The 20,093-nt window shown below is 56.5% G+C and overlaps 1 protein-coding gene and 1 long non-coding RNA gene across 3 annotated transcripts; one reads left to right on the top strand and one right to left on the bottom strand.

Moving 5' to 3' along the window:
• Positions 1–248: 248 nt before the first annotated feature.
• On the bottom strand, positions 249–11,650 carry LOC123620385. 2 transcript variants are annotated; one of them, XR_006728828.1, is made up of 4 exons: positions 11,447–11,650; positions 10,006–10,076; positions 1,258–1,490; positions 249–271 (listed from the first exon to the last, which is right to left on the bottom strand). It is a non-coding gene; the product is annotated as an uncharacterized LOC123620385 (long non-coding RNA). The 2 variants fall into 2 exon arrangements; XR_006728827.1 differs by lacking the exon at positions 249–271 and having other exon boundaries at positions 336–1,490.
• On the top strand, positions 11,424–19,658 carry CA4 (carbonic anhydrase 4). Its single transcript, XM_045525575.1, has 8 exons — positions 11,424–11,611; positions 15,671–15,724; positions 16,681–16,836; positions 17,460–17,617; positions 17,738–17,836; positions 18,094–18,160; positions 18,319–18,482; positions 19,341–19,658. Exons 1-8 carry the CDS (start codon positions 11,554–11,556, stop codon positions 19,533–19,535), a joined length of 951 nt encoding a protein of 316 aa, XP_045381531.1. The 5' UTR covers positions 11,424–11,553; the 3' UTR covers positions 19,536–19,658.
• The last annotated feature ends 435 nt before the right edge of the window (positions 19,659–20,093 follow it).

A 20,093-nucleotide genomic window follows, 5' to 3' on the forward strand; every position in this document is an offset into this window, starting at 1 on the left:
CCCCTTCTCCCTCGCAGTGTAGCTTGGGGCAAGTCATCTATTATTTCTGGGTCTGTCACTCCCCCTATACAATGAAAGAGTGGCACACAACTGTCTCTACAGTTTGTCGTTTCTCCTGGCCCTGCAAACACAGGATCAGCGCTGGCGGCTCTCTGTCTGATGTCAGTGGTCTTTCCCCGGCCTGGCGATCTGAAGCTTTGCGGGCAGTAACATGAATTAACAGTCACTCCAGCCAGGCTCTTCCCAGTCCGGGATGCCATTGCTGGGGAAACTGAGGAAAACGTAGGAAAAGGAAAAGTGGGGATTGTTCATTCACAAATATTTATTGTGCTCCTGCTGTGTGTCTGGCACCACGCTGATGCCGGGTCCCCTGTGAGAAATAGGCATGGTCCTTGCACCCCAGTTAAGAGCTGTGTCTCCTCTGTTAGACTCTGAGCTCCCCAGGGTGGGAGCTGTACTCTCATTAAGCTGTTCTCATCAGGAAGGAGGTTGGAAACAGATCCCAGCGCTGTTTCTCCTTTCTCTGCAGTGTCTGCCCTGGTTGCTCCACAGACCTGCAGGCCTGTGATGCTGCCTCTCCCCACACCTCACCCACCCCAGGCCTGCATGGTCCTGGGCTCCCCTTGGCCTCCCAGATCAGCCACTGGCTCTCTCTCCCACCCACAGATCTGAAAGGAGTCAATGTAGACAGGCTCTAGTGGCAGCTCCCTCCCTGAGGAAGCCACCTTTTCCTGGCTGTCGAACCCTGAGAGGACCTTGGAAGTTTGGAGGAGCCCCTCTTAGCACTCTGATTCAGCCAGAACTCACCCAACCACCCCCTACACATGGCCTGCCTCCCCGGGCCTGCCACCCTGCTGGGGTTCTTTTGCAGAGGTTTGTCCTGAGGTCACCAGAGGAGCCATGCTCCATTGGGCATTGAGGCTATGCCCAAGAAAAACAGCTACAAGGCCAGAAAAGCATCAGAGAGTCATCTGACGGCCTGTATTCGTATCCTAGCTTTTCTTTCAGACCATGTGGTCCAGGTGATTTAACTTCTCCCAGCGCCATGTGTGCAATGGAAACCGTCACAGCACATACCTCACAGATTGTTGAAAGGATCAATGAAATGATGCATACAACTTAATTGCATCATGCCTGGCAGAGACATATAGTAAATGGGCAATAATTGGGAGCTACTATTATCCTGTGATCATGATTATATTCAGCAGTAAAGAGGCTCCCAGGCTGGGCTCCAACCCTTGATGAGAAGGTACCCACCTATGGCCTCTCCTGTTTCTGATCCTCCTCCTCTGGTCCCAGCTGAGGGGCTGTACTTCAGCAACGTCCAGTTTCCTGGCTAAGAAGATGAAGCCCAGCCATGCAGGCCAATGGAGGATGCCAAACTTGAGGCGCAAGGGAAGATCAGGTGGGAAGTCGGTGCCTCCAAGCTTTGGCCACATACCCAACGAGCACAGCAGGCCCTGCCAGATCATCAGTCACTGTCAGGAGTGCTGCAAGATAGGACAGGGAAGGAATATTGTTACAAATTGAATCTGATGTGCCCAATCAAACCATCAGCTCTGGCGCCCTGCCCTGAATTATTTACTCATCACCCTATCTCTGGGACCATCAGGGTAGGCAGGCAGCAGCAGGTGTTCTTCAAGCCCTGCTGCTCCCAAGCCAGTGTGGCACCTGAAGTGACCATTTTAATAGACTGGACACCCTAGTGCCCCTCAGGCCTTATCCTTGCCCCACCTGCCACTTGGGCCTCAACCAGTGGGGAGGAGATGTTTCAGGAAAATCCTGGGACAGTATAGAAAAGCCACCCCCAAACTAAATCCTATTATCGTCATTATATTCAGAGGAAAGAGGCCTCCCATGCTAGGCTCCAATCTTTGACAAGAAGGTGCTCGCTTTATGGCCTCTCCTGTTTCTGACCTTCCTCTGATGGGGACCCTGGGAAGCCCCGCCTGGGCTCCCCCACCCACCTGGGCTCCCCCACCCTCTGACTCCTCCCCAACAAGCTGTTTGGCTGGCTGAGATCAAGGCGGCACCTGTGCCGACACTGACTAGTGGACGTGCACAGGCACCAGGGGCTGGCCTTGCCTCCTGCCCAGGCTCCAGTCGGGAAGGCTGGCCTGGGCAGGTGGAATCAGAAATTCGAGGAGGTTGTAACAGCAAAGAGGTGGGGCCCAGGCCTGCTCCCGGGGACTGCCTGTGGAGTGGATCTGCCCGGAGGTGAGCCAGTGGGCCTGCCCTTCAATGCGAGTTGGGGAGATGGATCGTTATATATACACGAGTCAGGCTTAATGGGAGCCCTGGGCCTCATTGCAGCTGGATCATGAGGCCTCACCTGTCCAAGGTCCCCATGCTATGTGCACTTGTCCTCCCAGGACCATAACTGCCACCACCATCTTCACGACCCACACTCCCCCATCCCCTGTGGCCGCACTCACGACTGGCACCTGGGACAGACCCGCAGAGTCGCAGCTGACCCGCATGGCTGCGGGGACACCCTGCCAGGGAGGTGACTCAGCTCCCGCGAGGCAGCAGGTGCTGATGACAAGCAGCAGATCTGGCGTTCAGAATCCTGAATTCCAATCCTGCTCAAAGCCCCGCCGCTGTGTGACTTGGAGGAGTCGGCTACACTCTGAGATCCTTCATGGATGACATCAGATATTCGGGCCTACTTTTCTCAGTTGTGAGGCTCACAAGAGACCTTTTGTATGTAAATCGCTTCGTAATCTGCCCACAAAGAGCCGCATTTGCGGTTCCCGGAAACGTCCATCACTCCCCTCGCCGTCCCCGGGTCAGCGCAGCGGGACTGCTGTACCTCACTACCTCACGCAGCCCTCTGCGCCTCCATTTCCCCTCAAAATTGTCCTTCTTTTGTCTTTTAACCTGAGGCGAGACGCTGTGGCCCAGGCTGTACTTCTGGGCCTGCGGCGCGGGGTTGCGACACCCACCCGGAGGGACGCTCGGGGAGCGTGACCAAGGCTCCGCCTTCAACCCCGGCTGCGGTGCTGGATCCCGGCCCAACCCGGAGAGCGCGGCCGCCGCTCCCTCCCTACTCCCCACCCCTGCCTCAAGGTCGGGGGCTGATCCCTCAGCACAGGCCCCAGGTTCCACCCAGTGTCTGGGCCTTGAGGTCCCGGCCCAGAGCTCGGCCCCGCCGGGACGGTCCCTCCGCCTCTGTTCCCCGGGTACAGACCCCGAAACCAGGCAAGGGTGAGGGCAGCGGGGCTGCGCCCTCCCCTACGAAGCTGGGCAGCGGCTTCCAGGGTGCTGTCCACCCCGCGGTGCTGAAGTGCCCCGCGCCCCTCGGCCACCTGACGGGGAGCCACGTTCCCCCTGCAGCCTCCACTCAGGATCCGACCCGAACTGCGGGATGATGCGTCCACACTAGTTCAACAACCCGCATGGATCGTCATCTGCCTCAGCGGTTCAGACCACCACTGGTGTGACCGGAAGCAGCCAGGGGGTCGGAGCTTGCTGAGGAGGCTCAGCGGAGGTCCACGACCTGTCCAAACGCTGGCAGCGAGGGAGAGGCGGGCAAAACTGAAATCCCATACTGTCCTGGCACTCGTAGGAATTCGAGTATTATGGAAATAGTCCCTGCCCACTCCAGACCTGTCCTGTGACTTGTATGGGGAGGCTGCGCCCCAGGAAGGCCTCCCTCCGTTTCTAGGATCTCGACGCCCTTACAGCCATCCAGGCTGTGCCAAGACCGCTTCCTGGGAGACAGGGGAGAAAAATCCCTGGAATTCCTCCCGTGCATTTTCCACAAAGTGAATGTCCCCCTTCACCTCTGAGTGCCCCCCAGACCCCGGTCCCCGTCCCCCGCCCTCTAAAGTCTTGGCAAGAAGTGAGGGTCAGCTATTTCCAGTGAAGGATTCTGCAACTACGGGACCAGATTTTTGCTCCTCAAAGTGTAAGATGGCAAGGTTGATCGGAAGGAAGGTGGCGCTGGGAAGCACGAAGAAAAGGGCTGCAACTCCCCAGTGCAGGGATTAGTTCAGAAAAGAAGGTCCAGAAAGCGCAGTGAACAGCCCTGCCGCTCTGGCTCCGCCAGGAAACTGAACGGTCTCCCCGGACGCTCCTAGGGCCCCCTGGCGCCTCCTTAGCCCAGGGCGCAGCGCCTGACCAGGCAGTAGAGGCAGAAGTCGGGCAGGCGGGTGCTGTCCAGCACGTTCGCCGCGAGCCGCGTGTGCAGCAAGCGCGGTGTCTGCAGGCCCAGCACAGTCAGCGATCCAGGCCCAGGCTGGCCCAGGTGGAGACCGCGCTCGGGCTGGACGGGCCGCAGCGGGCCATGCTCCACTGACCTGGCAATCAGTCGGCGCCACTAGAAGCACGCAGCGCTCCGGAGGCCAAAGCGTGGCCCGCACCTCGAGCATTGCCAGGCTGCTGGAGAGGCCTTGCGGGGCACACAGGCGGCGGCGACGCGGCGCGGTGGGCCGTGAGCAAGCGACCGTGGAGCGTTTCCCACGAGAAAGCAGAACCTGCGCCAGCCGAGGGCTCTACAAGGGGCTGCTGGTCCAGGGGCTGTTCCCTACATCCATTGCCCAGCTGCTCCCAGCCAGCCCTGGGAGGCTGGAGATGCAGCCGGAAAATAGACTATCTCTCCCAGTCCCCAGTATATGGTACAAAATGACAATACAGAGCTCCTCCAAGCGCAGCCCTTCTGCAGCTGCACAAATCCTATGCCCGTGAAGCCAGCCCTGTCACTATTCTTCTCACACAGGCTTCATTAAACTTTACACTTCAGAAACTTTCGGGTTACTTGCTATGAAACAGCCACTCTCCCCCCTGTCCCCGTTGCCATAATAAGGGGGAGGCAGAGCAGATCCCTCCAACCACCCCACATGTACCCAGGTGCAGCCTTATCCCATGCAGCAGGTGAGCCCTCCGTGTCGCCTTGCCAAAACCCTCAGCGTCTTTCTGCAGCTCTGACACCGCCATTCCTCCCCAGGGCCACACCTGGAGAAGGAAGTGGCTAGAATAGGGTCTTTAGTGGACTTGCTGCCTCATTCTCAACTGCTTGTCTCAGTTTCCCCTCTGATATCTAAGAAAGAGTAGTTCAAAAGTTAGAGTACGGGCCGGGCGCGGTGGTTCACGCCTGTAATCCTAGCACTCTGGGAGGCCGAGGCGGGTGGATCGCTCGAGGTCAGGAGTTCGAGACCAGCCTGAGCAAGAGCGAGACCCCGTCTCTACTAAATAGAAAGAAATTATCTGGCCAACTAAAATATATATAGAAATAATTAGCCGGGCATGGTGGCGCATGCCTGTAGTCCCAGCTACTCGGGAGGCTGAGGCAGTCAGATTGCTTAAGCCCAGGAGTCTGAGGTTGCTGTGAGCTAGGCTGACGCCACAGCATTCACTCTAGCCAGGGCAACAAAGCGACACTCTGTTTAAAAAAAAAAAAAGTTAGAGTACGGTTTTAAGTGGTAGCAATGTCTGGGAAGTCTCTTGAAGGAAGCTAAAGTTCTGGGTACCGGGTTTGAGGGTGGACCTAAAGAGTTTTTTTTTTTTCAACTCTCTGAGTGCTATTTCATTGCTGTTAAACGATGCCCTCCCCTCAACTGGAAAAGACTAAGGAAGGATAGACTGAGAAAACAGAAAGAACTTCCGAACTGTGAAAGGCTCTGAACTGTTGCAAGAGCAGTGACAGTAGAGGGCGCCAATGTTGTGCAAGCACACTCCTGGAGGAGACACCCGCAAGCATACCCTTTCTCCACACTCTCCCTACCCTGAAAATCTACCCAGAACTTCCCTCCTCCCCATTCCCTACCTTACAGGCATATCAGAGGTCAAAGACCTAGGACTCCAGGCTCAGATTCTCCAATTAGCCTCCAAGGGACCCTCACAGACCTTTTACTTAAGCCCCACCCTACCCCCGAACTATTTTCATGAACTATGGTAGCTCTGCTCAATGGGGAGCTGGGAAGAGGAATTGAGACTCCCAGTTTCCTTGCCCATTCTGTGTTCCCATCCCTCCAGTAGGAAGATGTTCGCTGCAGTGTTATTTATTTATTTTATTTCATTTTTTTGAGACAGAGTCTCGCTCTGCCACTCAGGCTAGAGTGTAATGGTATCATCCTAGCTCAATGCAACCTCAAATTCCTGGACTCAAGCAATCCTCCTGCCTCAGCCTCCTGAGTATCTGGGACTACCAATACACATCACTACGCCTGGCTAATTTTTCTATTTTCTGTAGAGACAGGATCTTGCTCTTGCTCAGGCTGGTCTCAAGTTCCTGACCTCAAGCAATCCTCCAGCCTCAGCCTCCCAAGAGTGCTAGGATTACAGGCGTTGAGCCACTGAGCCTGGCCTGTAGTGTTGTTTGTAATGGGAAGTAGCCCAATGATACAACCTGAGTATGTAGTAGAGCCGCAAAATGAAAGTTTTGAAGGCTCCTCAGTAACATAGACTCATGTTTACACTGAAATGTGAAGGTTAAAAAGCAGGGCACTAAATTGTTCACTATGGCAATGGTGTGTTTGCATATAGATGAACACCAAAAGAGAACACAGAAAATTAAACATGGATTGATGGAAGAAGGACCACAGCCTCCACAGGTGCTGGCAGGAAAGGGACTTTCTGTCCCTGCTGGCATATGGCAGAGATCCAGACTGGGGAGTGGCAGAGCCCGAGCCATTGATTACATTTTGTTCTGTGTGGATTTACTCTCACCATCCAGGGATGCAAAAGCTGGAATCTCTGCAAACCTTTCTCTGAATCATCTACCAATCAGCAGAGAATCTGAGGGTGGGATGGTGATTATTTTCTTTAAAACTTTTTTCCTTAAAAATATGGCAAAATTATAAAATGACTGCCTCTGGGAGATGATGTTATCAGTGATTTTTTTCTCTTACTTTCCAAATGTTCTACAATGGGCAGGTAATTGTTTGGGTAATCAGGGGAAAAGAAGCACACACACACACACACACACACACACGCACACACACGCACCCCTGACACAGCTGTTTTCTCAATGTTGCCACAGTGTTAGCTGAGGAGGGACTATTTCCTTCCCCTCCCCGCCACCCCAGGCTGTCTGTGTGGCTCTTCCTTTTTCTCCCCACCTAACTCCTCTCTCTAACTCCTCTCTCGTCACCGTCACCGTCTTTAGGGGTCCCTCCACCACAAAACCAGAATGCAAATGAAGACACTTGGAAAATCCACAGGAGCTCTGATCCCAGCCTCTTACTGCTGTGAGCCTGGGCTCCTGTGGCTGAGACACTGAGAGGGGAGGAGACAACCACGGGGAGTATTCCTGAACTTTCTACAGGGCAGGAACAGAACATATGTCATCTCCATCACTGGACCATTCCACATGCCTTATTGCTATTGTTATTTTCAAATTGTTCAGGGGCAGAAGTTTCTGCCAACTCCTTGATCAAGGAGGCCCCTATCCTGGCCCAGTGACAGCCTCCAGATCTCCCCAGGGGTCTCTCCACAGTCCGGAGAAACAGGGTGGGCAAAAAGAGGAGGAAGAGAGACTGCAGCACTCCCAGGTGCCAGCAGAAGGAGCCTTCTTGTCTCTGCTGAATATGGCAGGGATCCAGGCTGGGGAGTGGCGAAGTGGGGCGGGCTACTGATTACACCTTGTTCTCTGTGGATTTACTCTCACTACCCAGGGACACAAAAGCTGGAATCTCTGCAAACCTTTCTGTGAATCATCTGCCAATCTGCAGAGAATCTGAGGGCGTGGAAAGTGAGGACAGACGGAGGCTGGGCTCCCAGCAGGAGCAGCATGTGGTGTTGTGGGAGGTGAGGTAGCACAGGAAGAGCACTGGGAAGGGGAAGCAGGAGTCCAGCGTTCAAATCCCACCTCTGCTCTCTCTTTGCTGGGCAAATTGGGCAAGTCACTGCCCTCTCTGGGCCTTGGCTTCCTCTTCTGTAACTCAAAGAAATAACTGAGACTCCCTATCCCCTTCTGGGGTCGAGTGACCCTCTCTGAGGGTGTTTCCTGGTCTATAAAATCAGGGTTTTGATATCCACCCCTCCACCAAGAGAGGGATCAGCCCAACCTTCTCATTCTAACCATCAAGTCCTGTCTAGCTGGCCCCAAATGCCTCTGCAGTCTCACATCTCAGTGGTCTCCCCTCTCACTTAATGCTCCTGTACACCCACCTCCATGCCTCTTCTCCTCCTGTCTCCCCTGCCTGGATTCCCCTACCCTTTTGGTTAATACCTACTTGTCTTTGAAGACTCAGTTCAGGTCTCACCTCCTCCAGAAAGCCTTCCCCAATCTCTTCCCCTCTGGCAGAGTTAGGAGCCGCTGCTCTGGGCTCCTGTACTAGTCCGGGTATAAAGCCGTGGTTGTCCTGAATGACTCATACTTACAGCTGAGGCTTATTGACCACTTACTAAGTGCCTGGACCTCTACCAGTCTCTTTGCCCAGCATCATCCTGTTGAATTCTGACCATGCACATGTGAGGGAGCTTCTATCTTCATCTTCATTTTCCTGATCAGAATACAGCCTGAGGCAGGTCAAGGGTAAGTGTTGGGGTTGGGGTTTGAACTGCCTGTTGCTCCAAATCCTCTTCTGATCTTCTACCTGATTGCTCTGTCTGCCCACCTCTCACTCCAAACATAAGGCATGGCAGTCTCCCGTTTATGGGATAAACAATTTTCTGTTTAGGGATATGCATTTGACCTTCCCCTGGGCTGTGAACACCAGGAGCGCAGATTCTCAGCTCCCTTATGTCTTCAGCCCATGCCTGTCACAGTCCCAGGAAGGGTTGAGTCTGAATCTCACGTCCTCACCCCACGCAGTTGAGGCTCCCCTTGGGAGTCTGGGAAGAGCCAGAATGTGCCAGGGGCCCTTCCTGGGCCTAGCCCAGGGTCACCTCTCACCTAATGCTGCATCCACATTAGCCTAGGGTCAAGTTTAATCCAGGTAAGGGACCTCTGCTCAGAGGTCATGGTCACATGTGCCAATGCACCAAACCCTGGGCCAGTCCTCAGACTTTAGCTCACTGAATCCTCACAGCAACCTTTGAGGAAGACATAGGTATGATTCCATTTCACACATGAGGGAAACTGAGGCTCAGCTGACCTCACAGAGCACGTGAGTGGAGCCAGAAGGGACTTCGGGGATATGCTACCTCAAAGCCCTCCAGCTTCCCCACTGCCTCCCTCCTGTTCCGGACAGGGCATTGCGAGTGAAAATCCACAGGAGACAACGATTGTGATCCATCTTCGCATCTGCCACGGGCCAGCAACTACACCCAGGCACCGTGAGGCTGTTTGTGAAAGTCCGGGCTGAGCAGGCCCTGGCTCACAGCAGGTTCCCAGGAACCTTTTACTGGCAGAGGTCAGGGCAGGGATTACCATCTCCACTTTATAGATGAGGAAGTTGCAATCAGAGAGGAATAGCAAAGTTGCCCAAGGTCATCCCTGAGTCAGAAGAAGAGCAAAGACGTGAACTCCAAACACTCGGGGACTCTGCTGCAGGCTGGAGCTGCTGGGCTGGGCTCTCCCACTCAGGCTGCCCGGGCTGGCAGCTTTATGGGCGCTATAAGTACATAGGAGCACCCATCCCTATGCTAATGACCCTGAACCAGGCCTTGCCCCCTACAGGTACGCTGGGTCCCAGGCAGCCTAGACAGTGACAGGTGACTGGTTTATGGAAGGCCAGCACTGGGGTTGGGGCTGAGCAATAAGGCTGGGAATGCTAAGAGCAGGAGTGGGGAGGGCCTCTAATCCTGTGTGACCCTGAAGTTAGAGATGGCAGATAGAGCAGGAGCCTCCCCCTGACCACCCACATAGCCAGTGTGCAGCCTCCATGGTGCCCACAATTAAGATGCAATCTGTGAGGAAGTGCACTTCCTTAATGTCCCCCAAGTGCTCAGAGGGGATGCTCTGTCAGGGACTGGCTCTTCTTATTCGTTTTTGTTTTTTTTTTTTTTTGGCCTCAAAACACACCCACACTCCCGTCCCCAGGGGGACTCCAACACAAAAGCTCCTGATCAATAATCCCTTAACCCCACCAAAGGTTTCCAAATTTTTCCCCTACTCACCAGGGAGCTAGCCTGGGCTCACAGGGACTCTCTGGGGTAGCCTCAATTCCCAGGAATAGGCTTCCTCAGTCCTGAAAGAGATGTTTTTACAGCACTGTGAATGCAAATCCACTCCCCAGAAAAGGCTCTGGGGTGTGTAACCCCTCCCCGGATTGTCATGGTCCCAGATTGGTGATTCAATTCTAAAGCAGTGTTGACAATAGGGCCCTAAGCCTGATGTGGACACCCCCTCCCCTCCCACCTGCCTCTACTTAGGATCAAAGTTTCTCAGTGAGGCTGTGTGATCCTGAGCCAGGAGGGGGAAGTCAGCCATGACTCTAAGTCGGGAGGAAGCCCCTTTGACTGGATCATTCTGGGGAAGGCAATCCCCCTTCTGCTGTCCCTAGCCCAGCTTCAAAGCCAGTAGGGGCTGAGAGGTTGGCAGCGGATGGGGAAGTGGCTGGACCAGAAAACCGGGGCTTCCTGTTGATGGAGGGGGTTGAGGTCCACTGCCTGGTTCCCTGTTCCTCTCCCCCACCTCAGTCTGAGCTTCCCAAACTCCCACAGAAGCCCCCACCCCACGTGGGATGCACAAGACCTGCAGTAGCAGGGGTCCACACCCAAGAGAGGAGACAAGAGGCAGCTTGAGGGGGAGCAGCCCTATTTCCCCAAATGCTGGGGCCTCCCTCAAGGGAACTTTCCTTTCCCTGGACTCCTCTGGAGATCCTGGCAGATGGAAGAACTAGGGGTCCATTCAGACCCCAGTCTCTTCTCTTCCCATCCCATCCTTCGGACCTGGGCGCCTCCATAGGACCCAGCCCCTCTCCGCATCATCCCCCAACCCCCAGCTCTGGCCATCACATAAACACCAGCTTTGCTCTGTGTTGGAAGAAGTGTCTTTGGTCTGCCTAGAAATTAAGTCTGGAGCAGCCCGGGAGGAAATGGAAAAAGAGATAAGAGCCAGAGGATCAGTGAGCACTGCCTGACACAGACGAGATCCCTTCTTCTGGGGCCACCGATTCAACAAACAGCATCGCAAATCCCTCAACTCCGTCTCTCCACGAGGCCAACTCCCACAGCCCCCGCCCCAGCCCTGCTAGGGTCCCATTCCGAGACCACTGCGCAGTGGCTGGCACCAATATGAGCAAAGTCAGGAATCCCGGGCACGCGCCCCTGTGTAGCTTGAGCACCCTGTGAGGTAGCTTCCCGGTTCCCGAAGCAGGGACCGGAGGTAGGATGGGGGCGGGGAGGGCGACGTTTGTCGGTGGAGAGGACGCGTGGAGAGTGAAGGGGCCTCGTGCACAGGGCAAACAAAAGGTGGCGGGGCGCGACGTGTCATGCGGGAGAGAGGAGAATTTCAGATCAGGGACGGGAGGAGGGGACTGGAGGGGACGGGAGGGGACCGGAGGGGAGGCTCCGCCAGGGGGAGGAGCCGCCTCCCGCGTCCAGCTGTCGGGGCTACCTCCCGTCGCGGCTCCGCTATAAAACCCGGGCCCGCATGATCGCGGCATCCTCAGCGGCCTCCTGGGTACGCGACCCCCGGCTCGGCGGCGTCTCTGCTCGGTCGCGATGCGGCTGTTCCTTGCGCTCCTGGTCCTGGCCGCGGCCGGGCCCTCGGCCGCTGCAGGTGAGCTCCCGGGCGTCGGCCCCAGGTGCCCCGCGGTGGCCCCTCAGCGCCCCCAGCCCCTGCCCCTGCCGAGGCTCCGGCGCGGCGGCTCGCGTGTGCGCGGGCAGCGGCGACGGTGCGGGAGGCGGGGGCCGTGCGCGAGCTCGAGCGCGACACGCGTGTGCGCGGCTGCGGTGAGTGCGCGTGGCCCGGCGGCCGGGGCCGGACGGGCGCGAGTCTGCGGCAAGGATGCTGCTCTGACCCGCCTCGACGGCCGCCTGCTTTCCTCCTCCTGATCCTGCTCCGTCTGTCAGTGGGGCCGTCCCACTGGGGCGCAGTGCCAGGTGACGGCCCCCGCGGGGGGCAAGCACTGCCAGCTGGCTGTGGTGGGGTCCTGTCTTCCCGCTTCCTGCCTCGGGCTCCTCGCCCGCCCCAGGGCGGCGAGCTGCGGTCGTCGCCCCAGCCCTCAGCGCGGGGCTGCGAGCCTGGCTGGGGACACCCAGAGAGACCCGAGGTCCTGGCGAAGCCGGTCTTACCGGACAGGGTGATTTTCGTTTAAAGATTAATGTTGAGGCCGAGCTCTTAATTATTCGTCCAGGTGGGAGGTGACAAGAGAGGCGTGTTAATGTTTGATAAGGAGCTAACGGCCTTCCAGCGGTGGGGCACAGGGATCCGGGGATGCCTTCTCTGCGACCCCACACGCCTTCACAGGAAGGCCCCGGCTGCCGGTTTCCAACCCAGTCACCCTCCAATGGTTCTGGGGGTGGGGGTGGGGGTCCACCCGGGCCAAACCTCCTCTCCAAAGTTAGGTGGCGTGGAGTGAGGGCTGAAGGTGCCCTCAGCAGCAGAGAGGGAGAGAGAGTGTGCCCTGTGCAGGAGGGACTTGGCCCATTGGGAGGATGAGGGACATCTTGCAGCATCTCCTCTGGCCCCGTTCCAGGGAGGGAGGAAAGAGAAAAGGCAGAATGTGAAAAATTTTATTTGTAGGGTTGGATATTTGAAACCTAGTAAGCAGCTAGACATGACAGAAACATAACAGAAAGAGAAACGCTTTGCAATTAACTTAGGAGCTTTGTTGCTGTATGGCCTCGGCTAAGTCACTTCACCTCAGTTTTCTTATTCACGAAACAGGGCTAGTAATTGTGACTTCAGGTGTCTAAAGGATTGGAATAAGGTAATGAGAGAGATGGTTAGGAGGCTTTGCCACTGGTCAGGAGTCCATCCTCGCCCACCCCCTCACACAAGCTGTGCTCTGCTTTGGTGCCAGGGCTTTCGACTGGGACCTGCTCTCCTCCACCCACCCATCCCAGGGGGACTTAAAGCTGGAGAGTGACTGGGTCGCTCATGGAAATCCTTAGAGCATCTGCTCCCTTCGAGAGGGGGAGAGGAGAGGATATTTGGCCCCCTTTAGTGCCCCAGACCCCTGGCCAGGAGTTGCTGAGACTTTGCCCAGGACACACTTGGGTTTTGCTGAGCTGTTTTTCAGGATTACTCCTCTTCTCTTAGAGTGGGAGGGTGGGGTGAGCAAGGTCCATTAGAGGGAGCTTTTTCAGTCATCTCTTAGAAAGGGGGATGGGGTGGTAGGTAAGTAAAGGGTGGGGGACAGTGGCTGGGTGATTGGCAGTGGTTTTCAGGTGTCTAATCCCATCTCTGGTCATACAGGTGGCCTGAGTAGGACCTGGAGCTATGAGTAGTCCCTGTCTTTCCCAGGCCATCTTGGAAGTGGCCCAAGCCAGTGAGCTGGTAATTATCTGCAAGGGTGCCCCTCTCATGAGCCTGAGAGCCGGCACCCCACCCTCACTCCACGGACACAGACCTGACCCCTGGCCTTGGCCTCATCACCATTATGTTTTCCCAGCTTCTGCTTCCTGAAGAGGGTAGTTACAAGAGCATTCAGCCAAGCAGGTCAAAAGTCTCTATGATTAAGACAGTGGATCAGAGGTTACTACTACAAACCTGGGAGCTGTAGCCAGAGCTAGGGAAGGCAAATTCCTAGGAAAAGCTAAATCTGGACCAGATGGGCCCCCCAGGGAGGTTGTAGGAGGCTCACAAGAGGGCCCCGCCCTTCGTAGCTGGCTCCTGAGGACTCTGGCTTAAGCAAGACTGCCCCTGGAACAGCCTCCGGGAGACTGCAGCCCAGAGGGGCCAGCTCAAGCAACAGGACCCCTTCTGCCTTTGGGACCTCCGAGGGGTGGGGACTTCTCACAGTGTAAATGACCTCTAATCCATTGACCCCTCAGACACTAGCGCTGGAAGTTCCACAGCAGCACCTTCTGTCTCAGGAAGAATGTGTGGCTCAGAAAAGTTAACTCGTTCTTTGGTAGGGATTAAGCAAGAGGCAGAGCCGAAGCTGGAAGGCAGGTGAATGATCTCCAGCTTCAGAGCTCTGCCCACCCACAAGGAGGGAAGCGACCACTGCCCTTTGCAGAGTTGATGTGTGTGTGTGTGGGGGGGGGGTCCCCAGATGCAGCAACTCCCAGGGCCAGCAAAGCCCTGTCCGGAGCAGAGGACGGAATGTCATGGGGAAAACCCTGCATCTCTGAAAAAGGCTATGCCGGCAGGGTAGGAGAAGCATTGGTCCAGAGCTGGGAAACCAAAAACCCAAAGCGGCTCTTTGGGGCAAGAGAGAGGCTGGCAGTTTCCCTGCTCAGCCCCCTGGCCGGAAGCCTTCCCCACTGCTCTACTGAGAGCCTGACCTTCTCATGGCTCCCTCCCAGCCCTGTCCCATTCCAGGGATCCCTCCACTGGCCCAGATCCGAGAGGAGATGGGCCTGGGGGCAGCCCGGGCAGAGGGGAGAGGACGCTGTGTGCTCAGAGGCCTTAGCTTCGGCTGAGCTGGGAGCTGTGCTTTTCTTAGGCATTTCCTCATCCCTGAGTTCTTTCCAACCCACTTCACTTCTCTCGTCTCTCTGCCCCTCCTTGGCTTCGGCCATCTGCTCACTGACAGGAGGCCACCAGAAGGAGGGAGGTAGGGGGGGAGGGAAGGACTTGCTGATGGGATTTTACTAAGTGCCAGACTGCCTGGAAACTCTATGCCATCCCTCATTTAATCCTCCCCACAGCCCTATGAGGTGGGTATTAGTCCCATTTTACAGATGATACAACTGAGGCTCGGAGAGATTAAGGGACTTGCCCCCAAACCCACCTAAGCCCCCTGAGTGGCTGGGCCAGAATTCTAGCTCTGGATAAAATGCTCTGTTCATCCTGCTGGTGCAGCCTTTAAAAAAAATTAATGGGCTCTATTTTTACAGCAGTTTTATGTTTACAGAAATATTGAGCAGAAATCACAGAGGGTCCCTACCTGCCCTCTCTGCTCCTGTACAGTTTCTGCCATCACAGACACCTTGCATTAGTGTGCCACATTTGTGGTGCAGCCTCTTTTCAGAGACGCTGGACTCTACTGTCCTGAGTCAGAGGCAGGATTAGAACCTGAGTCTGTCTGGTCCCAAAGACCAGGGCTGTGGGGTGGTGGGGCAGGGGAAAAGGCCTGGCTGCTTTCCTGCCTGTAGGAGCTGTGAAAGTTTAGCCAAGAACAGAGCTTAATAACACAAGGCGGGGCATTCTGGGGACGGGCCAGCCCAATATCCTCACGCAACTCAGATCAGCTGGGAAAGCTGCCAGGCTGGGCCTGACTCTATTGTCCCAGGAGTGGAGGCTGGGCCCTAATCCTCCTCTTCCTCTCTCCCCAGAGCCTCCCTTCCAGGTTTGAGATGGGAGATGGAAGGGGAAGGAGGAGGCTGATGACCAAGGCATGGAGAGTGTCCAGGCCGGCCCTATGTTAGAGCTGAGGCCTCAGAGGGCTTCCCTGGAGGGCTGGCGGCTGCTTCACCCAGCCCTGCCTGGGGAAACAGTGCCTTAGGCAAGCCGACCAGTTGATCAGCCCATGGATCGTTTTCCTATTAAGTGTCCTCAGTCCCACACCTCAGGAACACTCTCCATCCCAACCCAAGGGAGGGCTTCAACACCAGGCATATGCCCAGCCTCTGATTCCCCCGTGTACATGTGCTCACGGATGCGTGTGCACACAGACACACTGACACACATGTGCACAGGCCTCACCGCCCTCCTCTCTTGCTGCAGAGTTACACTGGTGCTACGAGATTCAAGTCAAGCCCTCCAACTACACCTGCTTGGGTGAGTACAGCCACGGTGGGAACCCACGGTGGGAACCATCGAGGTTGAAATGGAGCCCCAAGAGGGTGGGACGGATGAAGGATGATCGTGGTCAGATATCAGCTCCCAGCGCACACACACACACTCCTGGTGCTCAGGGAACACGGAGTGACCTGAGTCTTCACTGGCACCTCCTGTCACCGAGAGGGTGAGCTCCCTGTGGAATAAATCAGCAGCAGCATTAAAGGGAGAAAGACATTTTGCTATTTCTGATAGCAAAAGGGAGAGTTGTTTTATTCTGGTGACACTCTTTGCATGGGGACCCAAGAGATGATCCTTTACACTTTTACTCACATGCAAACCAATTTCCCTGCAGTCTGCTTTCTCCCTGCCTCTGTGCTTTGGGGCCTGGGCAGTGCGGCCCCACCTGACCCTTGCCCACCTGGGGGTTGGCGTTACCAGGGTGCGAGAACCAGGCTTCTCCGGGGTTACTTCCCTCCTTCCATTGCTCATTAATGCTTACTGTCCTCAGCAGCCCTCCAGGGTCCCACGCCACAGCACCCACAGCCCTCTCCCGTTCACCTCTGTAAACCTCATAACACCCCTGGGAAGCAGGCTGTCACTGCAGGTCCCATTTTGCAGTTGAGGAAACCAGGGCTCAGAGAGGTTTCATGTGCACAGCATCATGGAGATGTCCAGACCCCAGAGCTCACAGCCACCCACTGGCAACCCTACTCTCATCCTGCCCCACATCATGGCTGGACTCACTGGCTTTGCATGTGTGTGTCTGTGGAGGAGGAAGGGGGAGGAGGAAGAGGAGGAGGAGGGCCCAGGGAGGGCGAGGGCAGAGTTCTGAGCAGAGCATCCCTGCAGTACGGCCTTCCTGGCTGTATGGGCCTGACCTCAGTGGGGCGGAGCACGCTGTGTCTCAGTGCCAGGCAACCCTGACTCTCAGCCCTCCCTCCCTCCTCACTCAGGGCCAGACAAGTGGGGTGGAAACTGCCAGAAGAGCCGCCAGTCCCCCATCGACATCGTTACCAGCAAGGTGCAAGTGAACAAAAGCCTGGGACCCTTCTCCTTCTCTGGCTACAATGAGAAGCTAGAGTGGACCGTGCAAAACAACGGGCACTCAGGTGGGCTGAACGGAGGCCCCGGCACCCTGAGTTCCCCAAAGACTGGGAGGAAAGGGCTCCCCCACGGAGGGCACGCCAGGCCCAGGTCCACCTTTGCTGAGGAGGGGCTGAAAACCCCATGGGGGAGGTAGCTTCGGAGAGGAGGGAACACTCTAGCCGTGTTTTCAGTATTTTCATCAGACCGGTCTGGGGGTGGGGGGAGGGAAACATTCCAGGATGAAGGGATGACACGTGCAAAGGCGCAGAGGCATGAAACATCTTGGGGTGTTTCTGTGTGGATGGAGGACAGAGAGTGAAGCCACGCCCAGGACCAGCCAGGCTTGGGGACCAGGGGCAGGTCACCCGGGTGGAGGAATTTGGACGTTACTCTGAGGACACCAGGGCACCAGAGAGAGGTGTTGGAGCAGAGAAGGGACCAGGGCAGGGTTGCGGTTTGGGCAGCGGGGGCTGTACAGGAGAGGGCAGGCGGGCAGGGGGGCCAGGGAGGGGGCCAGGGAAAGGTTAAGGTGGTCCAGGAAAGGTGGGAGGCAGGAGAGAAGGCCTGTCTGGGTGGAGCTGGGATGAGGGGCTGGGAGAGGCTCTGGGAAAGCCGGTTCCAGGGCCCTGCCCTCTCCATGCCTCAGTGGTCATGTTGCCGATGACAACGGATGGGACTGAGGTTGCGATTGCTGGAGGAGGACTGCCTGCTCGGTACCAGGTCACGCAGTTCCACCTGCACTGGTCCAGGTTGATGGATGCAGGCTCGGAGCACAGCATCAACGGGGAACGCTTTGCCATGGAGGTGAGGGTCCCCCTCCAGGGCGGTCTCCTGGCTGGGCTCTGGGTGTGTACACGCCTTGGGCAAGGAGGGTGTTCCAGCCCCCTCAAAGGTCCACTCTCCATCCCTCCCATGCCCCACCAGTTGCACATAGTACATCAGAAAGAGGAGGGGACATCGGGGAACCAGAATGATGCCCAGGACTCTGGAGACGATACCGCAGTGCTGGCCTTCCTGGTGAAGGTAGGGCCCCCATCGCCCAGCTCCCAGGGAACAGGGTCCGAGGGGCTGCTTCTTAGGATCTGGAGATCTGGGACTCAGGCGAGGCAGGATGGGGCAGGGGAGGCCCCGATTTCCCCTCTGTTTCTGGCCAGGTGGGGCGCCCAGAGCCTCAATCCCAGAAGCTGCCTACCACCCCCCAACCCGGATCAGGAGAATGAGCTGGCCAGGTCCATCGGCGCCCCACAGACCTGCTCAAGCCCCCTTCCCTCCCATTCCAGCCTGGACCTAAGGTGAATGACGGCTTCCGGCCACTGGTGGAGGCACTGTCTAAAATCCCCAGACCCGGTGAGTCAGGATCGGGGACGAGGGTGAAGGGTAAGGAGGGGGCCTCTCCCCACAAAGGAAGGAGCAAGGGTAGGGGGGCAGCAGGGCTCTCAGGGTGGAGGTGTGAGGGGCTCCTTTCCCGACCCCCACTGACAGTATCCTCTGTCCCCCCACCCCAGAGATGAATACCATCATACGAGGGATCAGCCTGTTAGACTTTCTGCCCAATGAGGAGAAACTGAGGCACTACTTCCGCTACCTGGGCTCGCTCACCACGCCGACCTGTGACGAGACGGTTATCTGGACTGTGTTTGAGGAACCCATTGAGCTGCACAGAGACCAGGTGTGCAGGGCCCCTCTGCCTGGCTCCCCAGACATCATCCCTCTGTTGCCCCCAGAGGTCCCCTGGGTGTGGGTGAGGAGCCCCAGGGAGTGGAAGTCCATTGGTTCAATCCACAGACATTCACTGGAGACAGACAAGAAGGGCGTGGGCTGTTCCATCCCTGGGTCGGGGCTGGATGGGAGGCTGGGGAGGGGCTGGTTAGAAAAGGCTTCCAGGCTGAAACCTGAAGGGCAGGTGAGAGCAGGGAGCCAGCCTCCGGGGAAGAGGCATCAGCATGAGGCAGGGTCTTTGGCCAGGAGGTGCTCAGAGGCAGTAGGAAATATTTCATTGGCTCAACAAATGGTACCCGAAAACATATGAGGCTACGTATCTACAACATATCAGGCTCTGGGAAGACAGCAGTGAGCCCAAAGGGCCCAAATCCCTGCCCTGTGGCACTTCCATTCCATAACGGTGATTCTCAAAGTGTGGTCACTAGGCCAGTGGCATCAACATCATAACCAGTGGGAATTTGCCAGAAATGTGAATCCTCAGGCCTCACCCCAGAACTACTGAATCAGAAACTCTGGGAGTGGGGCCCAGGCTTCTGGGGCCCAACAGGCCCACCCCCAGCTGATGCTGGTGCATGCTTAAGTTTGAGAGCCACTGTATTACAGTCACAGTGACAATGGTAGCAGTAGTCGTGGGCCCTCCAAACTGTGAGTTGAGGGAAGCCAAGGGGAACTTGGCTCTCACCATGCCAAGCACTTTACGTCCCTTATTCCCATCATCTTTATCATGATCTTGAGAGGTGGGGCTACGGAGCCCCTCTGGCCTGAGCTCCTGCTGCTGCCCCGGCTGAGCCCTCTCCCTCCGCAGATCCTGGAGTTCTCTGATAAGCTGTACTACGACGAGAAACAAAGACAGAACATGACAGACAACGTCCGGCCTGCGCAGGACCAGGGGCAGCGCACAGTGTACAAGTCCCAGGCCCCAGGCCAGCTGCTGCCCTTGCCTCTGCCCGCCCTGCTGGTCCCCACGCTCACTTGCCTGGCGGCTGGCTTCCTCCGGTGACGACTCACTTCTGCACATGGGATCTCCGGCCTCAGCCCTTGGACGTTTGGCTTCCTTCCGTTCCACAGGCTTCCCAGGTTGAACTTTGGGCACGATTAAAATATGTATATATTTTTGGAGAAACTTTTCTCAAGTCTGTTTTTAGCTCCCCACAACTGCCCCTCCTTGTTCCCCTCAACCCACCCCTGCTCCAGGGCAGGGGCCTTAAGGTAAGGCCTGGAAGTTTCCTCCAACCAGGTACTACCAGGTGTTTCCACCTCCTGCCTTTGTGAATTCCCTGTCTACGCCCCCCTCCCTTCCACTCTGGCCTCAGAGAGATGCTGAGGGCACCTTGGATCTCCAACATAGCCAAAGCCAGAGGAGCTGCCATCTGATCTCTTCATTAACAGCGGGGGAAACTGAGGCTAGCATGAAGAGGCTGGATGGGGGCCGCGTGTTGAGGCTACGGCAGAGCTGACTGAGACCGCACTTTCTCCTCTGTACTAGGGGTGGAGATGGGGGTCGTGTGTGGGTACAGCCCAGGCAGGTGGGCGACAGAGAGTTCATTTGTTTGCCCAA

This window comes from Lemur catta, chromosome 15, assembly GCF_020740605.2.
Source record: "Lemur catta isolate mLemCat1 chromosome 15, mLemCat1.pri, whole genome shotgun sequence".
Taxonomy (NCBI): domain Eukaryota; kingdom Metazoa; phylum Chordata; class Mammalia; order Primates; family Lemuridae; genus Lemur; species Lemur catta.

Excerpts from the sequence above, each read along its gene's own strand:
- CA4 (XM_045525575.1), top strand. The coding sequence starts at position 11,554 with ATGCGGCTGTTCCTTGCGCTCCTGGTCCTGGCCGCGGCCGGGCCCTCG. Across the intron at positions 17,618-17,737 it reads GGGAACGCTTTGCCATGGAG|TTGCACATAGTACATCAGAA; the intron begins GTGAGGGTCCCC and ends ATGCCCCACCAG. Across the intron at positions 18,161-18,318 it reads GTCTAAAATCCCCAGACCCG|AGATGAATACCATCATACGA; the intron begins GTGAGTCAGGAT and ends CCCCCACCCCAG.